General features: G+C 64.6%; 1 protein-coding gene across 1 annotated transcript in view; it reads right to left on the minus strand.

Moving 5' to 3' along the window:
• Positions 1-765: 765 nt before the first annotated feature.
• Positions 766-16,343, minus strand: part of SLC6A19 (solute carrier family 6 member 19) — a 16,399-nt gene continuing 821 nt past the window's right edge. Inside the window, exons 2-12 of the mRNA XM_019982729.2 lie at positions 10,824-10,964; positions 9,857-9,994; positions 8,741-8,922; positions 8,299-8,409; positions 7,917-8,029; positions 6,262-6,390; positions 6,015-6,171; positions 4,271-4,475; positions 3,839-3,998; positions 2,745-2,907; positions 766-2,599 (exon numbers count right to left, since the gene is read on the minus strand). Of these exons, the coding sequence (XP_019838288.2) occupies positions 2,396-2,599; positions 2,745-2,907; positions 3,839-3,998; positions 4,271-4,475; positions 6,015-6,171; positions 6,262-6,390; positions 7,917-8,029; positions 8,299-8,409; positions 8,741-8,922; positions 9,857-9,994; positions 10,824-10,964 (1,703 nt within the window). The 3' untranslated portion in view covers positions 766-2,395. The remainder of the gene's footprint in view (positions 2,600-2,744; positions 2,908-3,838; positions 3,999-4,270; positions 4,476-6,014; positions 6,172-6,261; positions 6,391-7,916; positions 8,030-8,298; positions 8,410-8,740; positions 8,923-9,856; positions 9,995-10,823; positions 10,965-16,343) is intronic.

A 16,343-nucleotide genomic window follows, 5' to 3' on the forward strand; every position in this document is an offset into this window, starting at 1 on the left:
ACCTTTCCACCTGGCTCCCGGTGCTCCCCTTCTGTCTGGCTCCCGGTGCTCCCCTTCCAGCTGGCTCACAGTGCTCCTCTGCAGAGGATGTCCAGATGAGTTCCAGAAGACCTCCCCTCCCCTGGCCTTCGCCAGCCCCTAGCCCAGGAATCCTTGCCAGTGTGAGCCCACTATGAGCTGTGGTGGGGTGGCGACCTGCGTCCCCAAGGGGTTCCCTGGGAAGGTGGCAGGTGGGGTGATGCCAGGCATGGGGAGGGGCTTGGCCAGGCTCAGGGGGTATGTGAGCCCTTCCCTCAGCTCGGGTTCCCTCTGTCTGGGGGCTGGAGCCGTGACGAGCCAACACGGTGGGTTCAGCTGAGGCTTCCCCCTGGGGGCTCCCTGGACCCTTGCCCCCACCACCCAGCAGACGCCTCCACCAGGACAGGACCGGGCCCCTTATCCATAATCTGACTTTCCTTGGACACTCCTCTCTCAGCCGGGCTGCATGGTCCCAAACACGGGGCCCCGGTAGCAGGTCCCGCTGAGGAAGGGCGACTCAGATGGAAAGGCATGGGAGAGGAAAGACAGTGGCGAGGCCAGGCCTCTCCCTGTGCCCCGGCCCAGGGGCCTCACCAGTAGCCCCCACGTGAGGGCACTTCGCTGGGAGCCTGGGGCAATGGTGGGGGGCGGGGGCCCTCCATGCACACAGCAGACCTGCAGTCCTGCACCGGCCCCTCAAGGCTGGGGCTCGTCTGTCTCTCATTTAGACAACACTTAGGCCAAGACTATGAAAGAGTGATTTATTCACACAGGCACACACGACACCCACAAAACCCAAATTTCTAACAATTTGCAAAACATCAAGTCTGTGAAAGAACCCGTCACCAAGAGACAAAGACGGCCCAGCCCCACCCAGGTCACGTCTGGGAGTGTGTCTCCCCTCCACGCACCCTGGGGGTGGGGTCCCTGCCCAGGTCACGTCTGGGAGTGTGTCTCCCCTCCACATACCCTGGGGGTGGGCTGGGGCGGGGTGTATCTAAGGGGTCCTGAGCAGTTTTCCCAACAGGGTCGGACAGCTCTGGGAGTAGAGGAGCTGGATGCCAAGGATGCTGGTCAGGAGTCTCCCACCCACCACTCGGGCCCCTGGTCCTGCACGGAGAATCCTTGCAAAGTCCAGTTCAACATAAACTTGCAGACTCTTGCCTGGAAAGTGGAGGTGACGGGTTCTTGGAAACGAACACCCAAGTTCACGTAACTTTGGTGGAGGCTGGATGTGGCATCCCGTCCCCGCGCCGACGCCGGCGTCACTGAGCAGCAACAGCTGGACAGTCCCCCTGCCCTCACGGTCCCTGACGTCGCTCGGGACGCACGGGCAGTCCTCCACCTCGGTGGCCAAGGCCGAGTTATCCTACAACCCGTCTTCTCCAACATCTGGCTAAATATTCATGCAGTTAATGTCCTCTCAAGAACGTACCAAGTGTGGGGGGGTCTGCCTTAAGTCACCCGAGCTGAGTTTTATTTAACTGCTCATCTATTGCTGGCAGCCACATGCAGGGATTAAGCAGATCAGCCTTCAGATCACACCCGGGTGTGGCCAAGACTCTGTCGGATGGGTGGGGCCCCACCGGGCCGGCCAAGTTCTGTCGAGCTCACTGGCCTCTTCTGGACGGGCCTGAGAAGGCTGCTCCTGGTCACAGGGTGAAAGCCCCGACCTCACCGCAAGAATCCCAAGGTCGGAGGGGACCTCGAGAGGAAAGGGCAGAGGCACCAAGACGGGCTCCCAGGGGCCGAGGTGAGGGGGGCGTGCGCAGCTGGCCCCGCCCCGCGGCAGCTCACTCTCTGGGAGTGGGTGGAGGTGGGCCGCCCTCAGCTCCCAGGCCCTCGGGTTGCTGCAAGGCAACACGTGTGTGTGCAAGCAAAGCCACAGGCATGCACGCACACACAGGTACACACACAGCTGTGCACACACACACAAGCATGAGCACACATGCACAACACGTAGATGCATGCACACTGAAACACACTCACACGCGTGCAAATACACTCCCATACTGGCTCACGTATACACCTGCCCACACGTGCTCACATGCACACACACATCCATGTGCACACACACGTGTGTGTAACCACACCAGGAGCATGTCCCTTGTTATGCACCCATGCTTACACACATCCACACGTGTACACATACACTTGCACATGTATATACACTCACATATGCACACATACACACACAGGGACATACCCACACACGGTAGATACCCTCTCACACTTGCACACTCACATGAACAACACACACACACACGCCCATGTATACACGCTCCCACACATGCACCCTCACATAATACACACACGTGCACACACGTGCAGCCCACTCCCTCCTCAGACACCACCCCCACCCCACGGGCTGGGCTGCCTAGGACCACAGGCCGCCGTTCACTGAGGCCGCGGACAGTGAGCTGACGAGCGCCCGCTGGTCCCCTCGCCTCTGGAAGTGGTTCCTGATGAGCTTGTAGATGGCGAAGCCAGGGATGACCAGGCAGGGGACCCCAGCAACCAGGACCACCACAGCGTACACCCAGCCTGGGTACTTGATTTCCTTGGATTTGGGAAATTCCTCCTGGAGAGAGAGTGGCCTCAGGTGAGCAAACCAGGCAGCCGGGGTCTCACTCAGGGCAACGAGCCCGCCCTTCGTGATTCACTCCTGCCTCTAGAGGGAGGGGGAGCCTGCCCCCACCCACCCACCCTGGAGGCCCAGGACTCACATAGGCTGGGTCCCAAATGTTGTATGTCAGCTCCTCCCTGACCTCGATCACGAAGAAGAACAGGAAGATGGCCAGCATAAGCAGGGGGCTCACCACTCTCCACGTGACCTGCCAGAAGATGTTGGGCTTGTGGCCGATCATGAACTCAATGTCCCTGTTGAACCTGGAAGCAGAGGCCGAGGGGCTGTTAGTCCCCGGAAGGCAGAGGGTGGCAGCCTCTCCACGCCTGGAGAGTCGGTCTCTCCTCTGTGATGCTGCACTCTGACCTCTCACATCCTTCTTGGCAGGCACGCCTTCTCTGGGAAGCCCCACCATCCCGCGGTGCTAGTGCCAGGCTAGACGTGTGGACTCTTGTCAGAGGCCACGTCCTCCTCGGCCCCAGGCTGACACTGATGTGAAGGGCAGATCAGAGCTGCTGGGGACCGAGGAGGGGAGCTGTCCGGCTCCCTGTCTCAGTCCCCTTGGCAGGGCAGGGGCTCTGACCCTGGGCAGCCTCACCAGCACTCTTAGAGGTGCAGCGCTGGGGGTCTTGACAGGGTCCCCTGCATGGGCTTGTGCATTTAATCTTAATTGATTTCACCAGATCGTTTACGGAGTGGTGGTGAGTCCAAGTCCTATTAACAACACGGTGCCAATCCGTGATGCCCTGAATGACTGGCCAAGGGACGGCTGACCCTGCCACACTTGCAAACTTGTCTTTGCCTGAGCCTCTGTCTGGCAGAGGAGCCCTGCTCAGACCCCTGGGGGCAGGCCTGGCAGTGCAGTGGGAACTGGAGTAAAACACCAGCTTCCTCCCTCCTCCAGGCAGGGTCCTGGGGAAGCCCCATCGACCCACAGCAAACGCCTGTGCACCATCCTGCCTTCTCCCATTCGCCCCGAGACTGGGCTGCCTCCTGCTGCGGCTGCCAGCGCCCTTCCCGAGGCCTGGGGGCATCTGGACGCCGCAGAGGGCGGGGTCTGCAACCCCCGTGAGCTCCATGGCCTCTCCGTTGCCCTCCCAGGCTCAGGCCATCTCCACCCCACACCAGACAGAAGAGACACCTGCGCGGCCCTGCGCACCCCCTACCATGGGGTTCCCCGCCCCCGGCCCCTACCTGTCCACGCCGTACACATAGACTACGGAGAACATCTCGAAGAAGGCGATGACGAGCAGGGGGATGGAGCCTGCGTAGCTGTCCAGGAGAGACAGCCAGTACTGGCCGGAGTTCAGTGTGAAAATGAAGGCGATGAGGTACATCCCCAAGCAGATGAGGCCTATGGCAGCAGAGGGTGGGGTGCCGTCACGGGCGTCTGCCCCATGCCTGCCGCAGTCTCCCTCTGGCGGCTGCGCCATGGCCTCGACCCCGCCCACATGCCCCGCCCATAGACCCACAGACCCCGCCCACGGACCCACAGGCCCCGCCCATAGACCCACAGACCCCGCCCACGGACCCACAGGCCCCGCCCATAGACCCACGGGCCACACCCCCCCCCCCCCCCCCCCCGTCCGCACGGCCCCACCCACAACCTCCACAGGCCCCGCCCACCTGTAAGCAGCTCCTTGGGCCACTTCTTGGGGATGACTTTGAGGTCCTGCAGGGGCACCACCACACCCTCCATGTTGCCGAACATGGACGACAGGCCCAGGCAGAAGAGCATGACGAAGAAGAGGACGGACCAGAGGGGCGCCACCGGCATCTTGGTGATGGCCTCGGTGAAGACGATGAAGGCCAGCCCGGTGCCCTCCACGCCCTGCAGGGCGGCAGGCGAGTCACCCAGGGCCCTCCGAGGTGCCCACTGGCCGGTCTGGCCCTGACACTGGACGGCTCTGCATCCGCCAGGCCGGCACCCACACCATCATGGATGATGCGGGCCATTCTGTGGAGTGACTGCAGCTCTTGTCTTTTAGCTCTAGGTGTATTTTAAAAGGCTGAACTGGTTATATTGCTGGGAAGTTGACCACATTGTCTGGCGGTGGTTGGGGGCCCATGCAGCCCAGACAGAAACATTGGGCAGATGGGAGTGGACTGCCATCTGGTCGCCAGTGGGTGCCCCCACCCCGCCCATAGCCGAGGCCATCGCGCAAACCGACTTCAGCGGGCCTGAGCGAGAGCTGAAACAGAGCCCCTGGACGTGCGCCCACCAGCGCTCAGAGTGGCCCGTGGGGCAGGCAGTGCCATAAACGTGCTTGTGGGTGCGTAAGGATGACACTCTGCACGGAGTGGCCCACGCAGGTAAGTGAGGCCTCGGGCACTGGGCCCCCTTCTCGAGGCTCAGGGTTCCCGGGGGTTGAACCTCCGCAGAGAGCCCTGAGCTCAGAGGGGCTGAATGAGGAGCCAGTGGATCTGGCGGGATCCTGCAGGGCCCATGGCACCGTCACGGCATCTGCACACATTCCTGGGGCACAAGGACTCAGAGAGCCATGGGGAGGTTGCAGGGGGTCGTCACAGCACTATGGAGCCCACATCGCAGAGGAGCAGTCCGGGAGGTCTAACGTCCTTGTATCCGTGGGAAAGCAGAAGCCCGTCAGCACTGCCCAGGGCTGGGGGGCGGGCGCTTCCGGCTGAAGGGAAACTACCAGGGGGGCAGGAGGGCATAAAGCGACTGCGTAAACTTACTAACCCCCCACAAACTGAGCTTCCAGGCGAGAACTGGCACCTTGAGAAGGTCGCTTTTTAAAAGGAAGGGGGATTGAGACTCGTGGTCCCTGTGACGTTCCCCAGGGACAGCCAAGTTGGGAGGACCCTCTGCTGTGTCCACTCCTGGCAAGATGGCGCTGTCGCTGGAGAAGCAGTGCCAGGCCCTCAACAATGCTCAACACACCCCCGAAATGTTGTGTGGCTCCCAATAAGAGAATTGCAAAGCTAAGATTAGTAGATGCCGGCCTACGAGCAATCACAGCAGATGTCGCTCGTCCTGGGGGCCGGCACTTGAGCTTGTGAGCATCAGGGAGGGACTCCCGGGAGCCTGATGGCCACCGGTGATTTTAGAAGGACGGTGACAGTGACTCCGACCTTTGTGTAGGAGAAATTCCAGTAAAAGCGGGCCATGGGGTGTTTCTGTGTGTTTGGCACAAGGCCACGGGAGAGGTCAGGCCCACGGAGGGCATCTCACGGTCTCACATGCGGGGCCCATGGCCCAGAAGATGCTGGTGCCCTAGAGCCAGTGCCCGGACCCTGCGGGGCAGGATAGCCAGGGTGGGCGGCCGTGTGGCACGGGGCAGGTTTGTCCAAACTGGACTCCCAGGGGAGGCTCGGTGTCCACCCAAGGTGCCCGCTGCCCTGGCCCTACCTGTGAGAGGAAGGCGTCCATGTCGCAGGTCTGGAACTTGAGCCTGGCGTAGGCCGCGGGGTCGGAGGCGTTGCACCACCGTTGCATCTCAGCAAAGTTCTCCTGCGTCACGTTGCCTTCGGGCAGGTCGAACCCGTTGATAAGCGTCAGGATGTTCCTGGAAAGAGAGCGAGGCTGACACCAGTCCGGGTGGGCTCCTCGGAGGTGGAGGCCCCCGCAGCTGTCGGGGCACCCGCGGGCCACTCACGTGCTGAAGCAGTCGTCGTAACGTTCGGTGGCGCGGAAGCCAATGATGGAGTAGACCACGGTGGCCGCATACACGGACGTGAAGCCGTTGATCACAGACACGATGACCGAGTCCATCTCGCAGTTGTTGCTGTGGACAGAAGCGGCGTCGGTGAGGACAGGCCAGGGGGCGCGGTGTCCACACGGCCAGCCCACGTCGGCACAGGTGGGCAGAGCTGCGTCTTGGGCCAGCCGGACAGGCTGAGCCGCCGCTGGGCAGGGAGGGGGGAGGGCTCACCGGGCACCAGGTGATGGCCCCCATGCCTGCTGCAGCCTGCAGGCTTCTCGGTGCCCCCACGCCCTGGGGACCCTGGAGCTGGGGCTGAAGACGCTGGTGTTCAGGTCCCTGCTCGGCCAGCGTCTGCTCTGGGCTCAGGAGGTGGCGCATCAGCCCTACTCGCACACGACAGCCTGGACCTTCCAACCACCAGCCACAGAGGCCTCGAAGAGGCAGCCTGGGCCGGGTGGCCCCATCCCCAGGCCTGGACGCCTCCCTCCCTCTCCTTACCCCCTCTCTGCCCCCACAGACGCTGCCCCCCAGCCCACCCCAGGCCTTCATGGCTGAGGACACCCCATCTCCAGCCACCTCGACACCTAAAGCCTCCCTCAGCTCGGTGCATGACCCCTGACCTCCCATCCGCTGAGGCACCATCCTTCCAGGTGCCTCTGTCAAGAACCCCAGGGAAACGCAAATCCGACCCCAGTGAGGGCCTTCCCTGGTGGTGCAGTGGGTGGGAGCCTGCCTGCCAGCGCAGGGGGACACAGGTTTGATTCCTGGTCTGGGAAGATCCTGCAGGTCGCAGAGCAACCAAGCCCGTGGACCGCAAGAGAGGACACTTCGCTGCAACTGGGGAGAACCCGCAAAGCAAGGAAGACTCACGGCGGGCAAAGAAGAAACGGCTACTGAAAACAAACACGTAGCTCAGTGAGCGGCCACACCCTCCCCTGCGGCCGGAACCCAAGCACCTGAGAGTGACAGGCGCGGACGAGGGCGGGAGGACCCAGCGCTCCCACATGCCCTACAGGGACTGCAGAGGGGAAGCGGCTCCTCAGACAGTTAGACCTGGAGCCACCGCGAAGCCCAGGGCCCCCCGCCTCGGGGCACACGCGCGGGGAACGAAAACAGGTGCTCACGGAGCTGGAGCACAGACGTTCTCAGCAGCCAGAGAGCGGGCGTGGCCCAGCGAGGCCCGGCTGCAGGCCAAGGACGCCCCGGCCTCGGGGGAGAGACGGACACGCAGGCCAAGGACGCCCCGGCCTCGGGGGAGAGACGGACACGCAGGCCAAGGACGCCCCGGCCTCGGGGGAGAGACGGACACGCAGGCCAAGGACGCCCCGGCCTCGGGAGAGAGACGGACACGCAGGCCAAGGCACGGGGGGCCGGGGGCCGGCTGCAGCCGCTCCCCACAGCTCCTGAGAACGCCTTCAGCTGGGAGCCGGCCTGCCTGCCTCCAGCCCCACCACCCCTGATCCGGGAGACTCGGAGCCTCAGCTCTGGCGAGTGCCCACCCACCTCCAGCCTCACAGCTGGTCCGAGGGGGAGACTGGGGCTCTGCGCGTCAGGTGCCTGGAGGAGCAGCCCCTCGCCCCCATGGGACCCCCATCCAGCATACTCACTGGACAGGGTTGTAGCTGGAGAAGGAAATGAGGCCCCCGAAGGCCAGGGAGAAGGAGTAGAAGACTTGGGCCCCCGCGTCCAGCCAGGTGACCGGGTTGGCCAGCTCCGTAACCTGCGGCCAAACAGAGACCCTCAGCCGCGCACCACGGGATGTGGGGGCTCCCAGGAGGGGCGTCCAAGGAGGGGACAGGAGCCGGGAGGCCAGGTGACACCTGAGGCCACCAAGTAGAGGCCAGAGGGAAACGACCCTAAGGCGACAGCTGGTGGCCCTCTGCCCTGAGCCACACGCGAGCTGGCATGCGCTGCCCTCCCAGGCCCGGCCGGTGTCCAGGGACCAACGGGGTCTCGGAGCCCAGGGGTGGGCGGGAAGCCCAGACTCACGTTGGGCGTGAAAAGGAAGACGATGCCGTTGGTGGCTCCCTTCAGCGTCAGGCCCCGGATGAGAAAGATGGTCAGGACGACGTAGGGCAGCGTGGATGTGATGTACACGGCCTGGGGGAGGCGGCAGCTGTTGGGGGGCAGGGCTGGGGGCCCACCGCGAGGAGGAGGGCTGAGCCCCGGACCGTGCCCCCTCCTCCCGCACCCTGGGCCCCGCCTCCCCCTCTGGTCTCCGTGTCCTCTCGTCACCACGGTCACCGTTTAGCTCCCACCACCCAGACGGGCACCACAGTCGCTCCCGCCTGCGGCTTCTGAAGCGTGTGTTTGGGAGCCGTCTGGCCCAGCACTGAATCTGGGGCGCTGCCCAGACAGGCGGTGGGCAGGGGCCGAGCCCTGAGAGCTGCTAAAGGGGCCCCCGGTCCCCCAGAGGCCCACAGCCCCGCACCTTCCCTGTGGTCTCGATGCCCCGGATGGTGCACACGTAGAGCACGCTCCAGGCGCACGTCAGGGCCAGCAGGATCCACCACTGCACGGAGCCCGAGTCATCGATGGAGGTGGAGACGTTGAGGGTCTCGCGGTACCAGAAGTAGTCCACAGAGGAGCTGCGGGCACACTCGTCCACGTAACCTGACACCGCACCACACCAGTGAGGGCCACGGAGAGCGTGGGCCCAGGACACTGACAGACGCCAGGACGCACTGCACACGTGCACACACGTGTGCACACCCGCATGGACATACCCAACAGACAGCATCACAGTGAACTCACACGTATGTGTGCACACCCCACACAAACATGCACAAATGTACTCACCCGTGTGTGTGCACGCCCACACCCACACACGCGCAACAAACAGCATACACAGCACACTTACACATGTGCACACACCCACACTCAACAGCACGCACCACATACACGAGTGTGCATGCACAGACACACCCAACAGCATGCACAACATACGTGTACGTGTGTGCACACTTTAGTGCACTCGTGTGCCCACGAACATACTTGTAGACACACATAAGCATGCACATACCAAACCAAACAGACTTGCATGTATGCTCACGTGCAGACCCGTGCACACACTCGTGCACACAGGGAGCGTGTGCACCGGGCTCTGACTACCTGTCCCCTCCCCCAACCCTGCCCCCGGCAGGCACAGACCCAGGGCTTAGCTGGGCGTCAGTGCCCTGGTCACGGCACGCAGTCATTCAGGAGCTCACCAGTCTTTGGGGTCTCACGCCAGAGCCCACACTGGGTGGCTTGTTCAGCCTCACACACTCTCTCTGCTCGAGACCCAGCAGCCCAGGGTCCTGGTTGCCCCCCGGGCTCAGGGAGCCCAGTGAGACCCTGCCAAGGCAGGAGTGGTCTAGTCCTGGCAGACCCTCCTACCTCACCCCTGCCCACATCCCCTGCAGGGCCCTGCGTGCAGCAGGGAGGCCATGCCCCTTTCTGTGCTCGCGTTTTTGCTAAAGTTGGGCGACAACCACGTGGATGTTAGAGATTCGGGAGACGCTGCTCACGGGCCAGCTCCGCCCCCACCAGCCCACCCAGGGCTCACCTGTCTGGTTGGCATTGAGCGGACACTGGCTCCAGGGCAGGGGCTCCTGGAAGGAGTTGAAGAAGTACCACATGACCCAGGCGATGATGGTGTTGTAATAGAGGCCCACCATGAAGGACACGAACATGGACGCGATGCCTGGGGGGAGAGGGGTCGTCAGTGCTGGGGCGGGGTGTCACTGCTGAAGTGGGGGGTCACTGCTAGGATGGGAGGTCCCTGCTGGAGTGGAGGTAGTGCTCGGGTGGGGGAGTCACTGCTAGGGTGGGGGTCACTGCTGGGGTGGGGGCGATGGCTAGGGTGGCAGTCACTGCTGGGATGGGGGGTCACTGCTGAAGTGGGGTTCACTGCTAGGGAGAGGGCAATGCTGGAGTGGAGGGTCACTTCTGGAGGCGGGGGTCACTTCTAGGATGGGGGGTCACTGCTGGAGTGGGGGTCACTTCTGGGGAGGGGGTCATGGCTGGGATGGGGGCACTGCTGGAGTATGGGGGTGCCGGGGTGGGGATAACAACTAGGGTGGGCAGTCGCTGCAGGGGAGGGGATCACTGCTGGGATGGGGGTGCTGGTCACTGGAAGGGGGTCACTGTGGAATGAAGGGTCAGTGCTGGAGTGAAGGCAATCTCTGGGGGGCCCTCTTGGCCCACTGAGTGTGGGTGAACAAAAGGGTCCCTGACGTCAGGAAGGCGCCCCCACTGTCAGTGTCCCTCCTAGTCCCTGCTCTGGGCAGGAAGTGGGGGGCTCTGCTCTCCCCCTGTATCTGCCCCCACTGGACCTTGTGTTCCCTGGGGACCCAGGACAGCCTCTCCAGCCCATACCATCCCCCCCACAACAGAGTCTAAGGAAGGGGTGGCAACAGCCTCAGGGTGGAAGCTGTGGAGCCCGGGCCGTCTCCTCCCCGAAAGGTAGAGGGAAGAGAGGGCAGCGTGTGCTGCCAGCCCGGACCCCAGGCTGAGCCTGGGCATGGACGCACCTACGCCCTTGAGGGCCGGGTGGATGGCGCTCCAGACGCCCACGCTGCCCTTGCGCAGCCGCTGCCCGATGGCGAACTCCAGGTGCAGTAGCGGGATCCCCTCCAGGACCAGCAGGATGAGGAATGGAATCATGAACGCTCCTGCGGGGCCGGGGAGGCATGGTCAGGGCGGTCACGTGACTAAGGACGTCGCCCTTGACCACGCCCTTGACGGTCATCGAGTCATTTACAGGGGGGCTTGTGCCTTCTCCTCGAGGTGGCCGGCTCATCCGCGGTCCCCACAGGATGCTGCCTGCCCCCCAGTCCCTGGAGCGCTAGGCTGGCATTCGCCTGTGGGAGGAGTCCAGGGAGGGGCACGCGCCAGGGTAGGCCCCCTGGGGGTGTGGGCCCACAGCATCCGCACTGGAAGGTGGGGAAGGAGTAAAGGCCAGGAGCTCAGAAGCCGGCCCAGACCCCACGCAGAAAGGGGTCTGCATCTGAGCTCTGGGGACCCCACTCTGGGCCAGGGAGCAGTTGGACCTGGGGTCTGTGTCCGCCCTCGCTGATGGGTCCCAGGGCCTGGCCTGGCCCCAAGCAGGGGCCCCGTGAACACCTGCCTTCATGGTGCTCATGGGCCCACCATCCCAGAGCCCTGAAGGGGTGAGCCCCCTCCTGCTGCTCCATCCTCGGCCCCAGTCCGTGGTTTTACCAGCTGCCCGGGCTCCTCCCCCTGACCCGGGCTCTGGGGGAACCAGGGGGCAGGCAGCCCGTCCAATGCACCTGGCCTGGCCCCGTGCTGAGCCGAGTGCAGGCCTGCTGATATTAGCAGGGCCGCAGTTACCAAAGGTCGCCGGCTCTAGTCGGCAGGCAGCTCGGGAGCTGAAACTGGCCGATAAGGATTGGAAACACTTGCTTCAGGGCTTAAGAGTGTGTTCAGGTCCAGTCTGAGGGGGACCTCGTGGTCGGGCTCCCTGGTTACCAGGACCGCCAGCACTGGCCTGGGACGCCCGCCCTAAGGTCCCTGCTCTGTCCTGGGGTCCCACGTGGCCTGCCGTGGGCTGAGGTCCCCCCTCTGTCCTGGGGTCTGGCGCAGCCTGCCAAGGAGTGAGGTCCCCTCCTCTGTCCCGGGGTCCGGTGCGGCCTGCCGTGGGTTGAGGTCCCCCCTCCGTCCCGGGGTCCCGCGTGGCCTGCCGTGGGCTGAGGTCCCCCCCTCTGTCCCGGGGTCTGGTGCAGCCTGCCGAGGAGTGAGGTACCCCCTCACCCCAGTTTGTGCAGCCCCGTCTTCCTGCCCTCCTCTGCTCACCTCCCCTCATCCTCCCCGCCCCGCCTCCACCTCCCGACACACACGTTCTCTGCTCCCCCTCAAAGGGCTTAGATCCTTCACTTGTGCCCGCTTCTCTCCCAGATGCCAGCCAGGCCGCAGCCTTCCCACCATGGCCTCCTGGGCAGTGTGAGTGTCAGACCTGAGCCTGAGGTCCCCACTGGCGAGGCTCTGTGTATACACTTGTGTACATGTGTGTGAATCCATGTGTACGTGCACGTGCCTATCCACACGTGTGTGTGTATCCACGTGTATGTGACTGCGTGTATGTGAGCACGTGGGTGCCTCCACACGTATCCAGACACTTGGTGTAAGCGTGACATGTGTGTACGAGTGTGCACGTGTGTCCTTGTGTATGTATGGGCGTGCATGGGTGTGCACAGGTAAAAGTGAGTGTGTGTAGGTGTGTTTGAGTGTGTCCACGTGTACTCTTACACCTGAGTGTGCGTGTGTGTGTGTTGAGGGGAACCTGGAGCACATGGCAGGGGGCTCCCGGTCTCTGCGCCCAGCTCCCCTCTTGGCTCCTGGGCTAATCCCTCGGCCTTTTCTCCTCCTCCTCCGTCTGCCTCTGGGCCCCAGGGCCAGCGGCACTTTCTCCTACCCGTGGACTGGCCTCAGTCCCCACACCAGGAAGCTGCAGGGCCACTGGCCGCCCACCTGGGGCTCCAGGCACAAGCTTCTTCCAGGGCCGGTGCTGTGTGGGGCGGGGGGCAGTGTGCCGAGGGTCAGCAGGTGAGGGTGTGGGCTGGGACGCAAGGAAAGGCACCAGGAATGGGCCCCCCCAGGCCAGACCCCTCGATGGAGGGGAGCCAGCAGCCTGGGGTCTGGGGCTCGGCCAGCTGCGGGCTCAGCGCCCGTCCCTCTGTCCGTGGAGGGAAAGGTGAAGTAAGGTTTGCCTCTCTGAGGTTCTCAGGAGCTGGATTTGAAAACCTGTGGGGCAAAACCACCAAGAAGAAAACAAGCTCCCCATCCTGTCCCTTCCTCTCATGATGCCACTTTTCCCCTGGGACTCCCTGCCCCTTCACCACCATTGGGAAACCCTATGCATCCTTGAAAACCCCACTCAGACAGGCCCTCGTCCAGTAAGCCTCCCCTGCTCCCCATGATCCTGGCACCTACACCAGCCCCCCAGCCACCCCCACAAGCTCCTCCAGGACCAGAGGCTCAGCTTCTACAGAGGCAGGGAGGGTGGGGCCAGGGCACGTCCACTGCAGCCCCCAAAGGTGGGCTGGGCCCAGCGAGCCCTCCATGTCCCCACATCGTGAGGCCCGCCTGGTGGGCACCCCCAGCCCTGGCAGCACAGAGCGGAGGCCCCTCCCCTCCCCAGGGATGGGCGGCTCTTGGCTCCCTTTTGGGGTTGGGTCTTCCATTTGTGAACTGACCCCTCTGCTGTGGGGGCGGGAATGGGGGTGTCAAACAGAGGGGTGGGGCGGGCTGCAGGTCTTAGGAGGCAGGAAAGCCAGAGTGCCCGGCGGCCAGCGGGTTCCAAAGGTCCCGGGAGATGAGAGTGGAGACCATCAGCTCCAGGAAGGACGTGTGTGCAGAGAGATGCCGGGGCAGAAGTTCCAGGAACTCAGGAAGCGAGGCAGGGGAGGGGAGGGGGGCGAGGGCCTCGAGAGCCCCCCGGGGTGCAGGGTCAGGTGGGGCACCATTCCGCCTCGGGGTCTCCAAGGCTTTTGTGACCACAGACCCTCAGCCGCTTACGGGAGGGAAGCCCAGTGGAAACGGAGGCTGCTGCCCGCCCCTCCCCCTGCCCCACAGTGGACAGGAGCCGAGGGGGCCTTCTCGCTCCCATGGCCGGGCTCCCTGGGACACCGCCCGCTTCCCCAGATGCCCTGGAGGGCCGCGGGCCCCTCTTCCACTTCCCCGAAGCACAGGGGAGGACCGCCACCTGCCCTCGCCCGTGGCCTCCCTGGCACCCCCGCTCCACTGCCGTTGGTCAGGACTCGGGCTGCTAGGCTGTGGAGCTGGCCCTGGGAGGCGGGGGGCAAAGCTGGGTGGCAGGTCCTGCCTCCCCTGGTTCTCCCTGCTGGCGGCCGGGACCCAGTCCTTGCAGGTCTGTGGGGGCTCAGCTGGCCTCCAGGTGACAGGCACCAGGATCCCCCGCACCAGGGGATTCCAGAGCCCGTGGCGCTGCCCAGAGGGCCTGGGGGCGGGGAGGAGGCCTGAGGCTGGCCCAGGGTCTAGAGTCATGACCCCTGGGCCCCAAGCTTCCGAGGGCCCTGCTCAGCGGGGTCCCTGGGGCAGCGCCCAGCCCGTGTGCCCCTGAGCACTCGCTGGATGGTCAGAGGGGTGCCGTGCTGGGGAGGACAGAGCCGGGCGGGGAGTGGAGGCGCCCCCAGGTGGGCACCCCTCCTGGCGCTCGGGAGGGCAGGGTTGGGGTGCCGTGCTGGGGAGGACAGAGCCGGGCGGGGAGTGGAGGCGCCCCCGGGTGGGCACCCCTCCTGGTGCTCAGGAGGGCAGGGTTGGGGTGCCATGCTGGGGTGGACAGAGCCGGGCGGGGAGTGGAGGCGCCCCCGGGTGGGCACCCCTCCTGGTGCTCGGGAGGGCAGGGTGGGGGCGCCATGCTGGGGTGGACAGAGCCGGGCGGGGAGTGGAGGCGCCCCCGGGTGGGCACCCCTCCTGGTGCTCGGGAGGGCAGGGTGGGGGCGCCATGCTGGGGTGGACAGAGCCGGGCGGGGAGTGGAGGCGCCCCCGGGTGGGCACCCCTCCTGGCTCTCGGGGTCGGACAGCTGAGCCAGCAGCTGGCCTGCAGACCCCAGCCTCGTCCTCAGAGCGGCGGACCGCAGCGTGCACACTGTCTGCCTGCTGACCGGACTTACAAGTGAGTGTGCAGACCCTGGCACAGTGGCCCGACGGGGCGCTCACCCAGGGACATGGGAAGAAAGGCGCGTGCAGGCCTGGGGGCGGGGCCCAGCGAGGGGCCCAGAGGATGAGAAGGACATCCCTGGTCCGCAGGGGGCCCCACCTCCCTGAGCCCAGGGAGCCAGCAGCCGGTCCTCCTCAAACCCAAGTGAGCTGAGACCTACGCTCCGTCCTGCCCCCAGGCCCGTCCGCGTCCGCCTCCGCCTCGCCTCTGGGGCAAACCTGCCTTTAGGGGCCAGCTCCTTCAGCCTCACAGGCCCGGCTGCCTGCCCGGTGCAGACCCCGGGGGAGCGCAGACGCCGGGGAGCACGGGAGGGCGGCCAGCCTGCGGGCAGCAGGGCATAGAGCCTGCTCACCACGCTCCCGCTCGCTCGGGGGACCATGATGACCCCATGATCGGGGTCAGGCGACGTGCACGCAGCTGCTCACGGCCACACGCATAGCAACACCACAAACGCCGCTGACAGTCGAGCCTAAATCGCGGGTCTTCACCGTGGCTATCTCTACTCTCTACTTTTCTGTATAGACTTTTTTTTTTCCCCCATAATATGAAGCTGAAAATAAAGCAAAAGATCATTTACTTTTTTGAATTACGCAAAACTCCTGGAAATGATTGGAGACTAACTAAGCTTTTGCCAAACCAGAACAGATGGGCAGGGGTGGGAGGCCCCCTAAGACCCTCGAAGGCAGGCTCCTCAAGCCACACAGCTGCTCCCCTCCCCACGGCTGGGGCTTCGGGAATGGGAGTGTCACCCTGACGAGTCAGCAGCCACACCCGCCTTGGTCTCAGGGATGGTCTCCTGGGCGTGGAGGGCGGGCCACTGGGCTCCCAGCCCATGAGCTGGCTCAGAGGACAGTGGACAGGCCTCCTGAGGGATGGGGGTACCGGGGGCGGGGTCCTGACCCACATGGGGGCTGCGGCGATCCCCTCCCCCAAGCTGGGGGGCCGTGTGCAGCCAGCAGCATCCTCCCAGGCCTCCCAGTCAGGGTACATCTGGCCTCCTGGGGGTCTGAGCTCATGGTGTCTGCTCCAGTCAACCTCTGGGAAGACCCCTAATCTGCTTCTAGCATGTTCCCCCCAGGAGTCCCTCCCCAGCTCTGGGGTCCAGCCCCCTCTTCTCAGGGGCCAGCAATGGGCCTTCACCCACCAGCAGGGTCAGCCCGGAACAGCCGCCATGTCCCACGAGCAGGGGAGCAGCCAGGCCCTCCTCCTGGTGCCCAAGTCAGGGACCCTCCACCAGGACGGCCCCCGAGGAGTTGTGACAGCAAGTTGCGGAGGGAGGGGCAGCGGCCTCCCTGAGGGCCCCCTGGGCAGAAGCTGTGACTCAGGCTGGGGCCCTGACCTCCTGGGCTCC

The sequence above is a fragment of the Bos indicus genome, chromosome 20 (assembly GCF_029378745.1).
Source record: "Bos indicus isolate NIAB-ARS_2022 breed Sahiwal x Tharparkar chromosome 20, NIAB-ARS_B.indTharparkar_mat_pri_1.0, whole genome shotgun sequence".
Lineage (NCBI taxonomy): Eukaryota > Metazoa > Chordata > Mammalia > Artiodactyla > Bovidae > Bos > Bos indicus.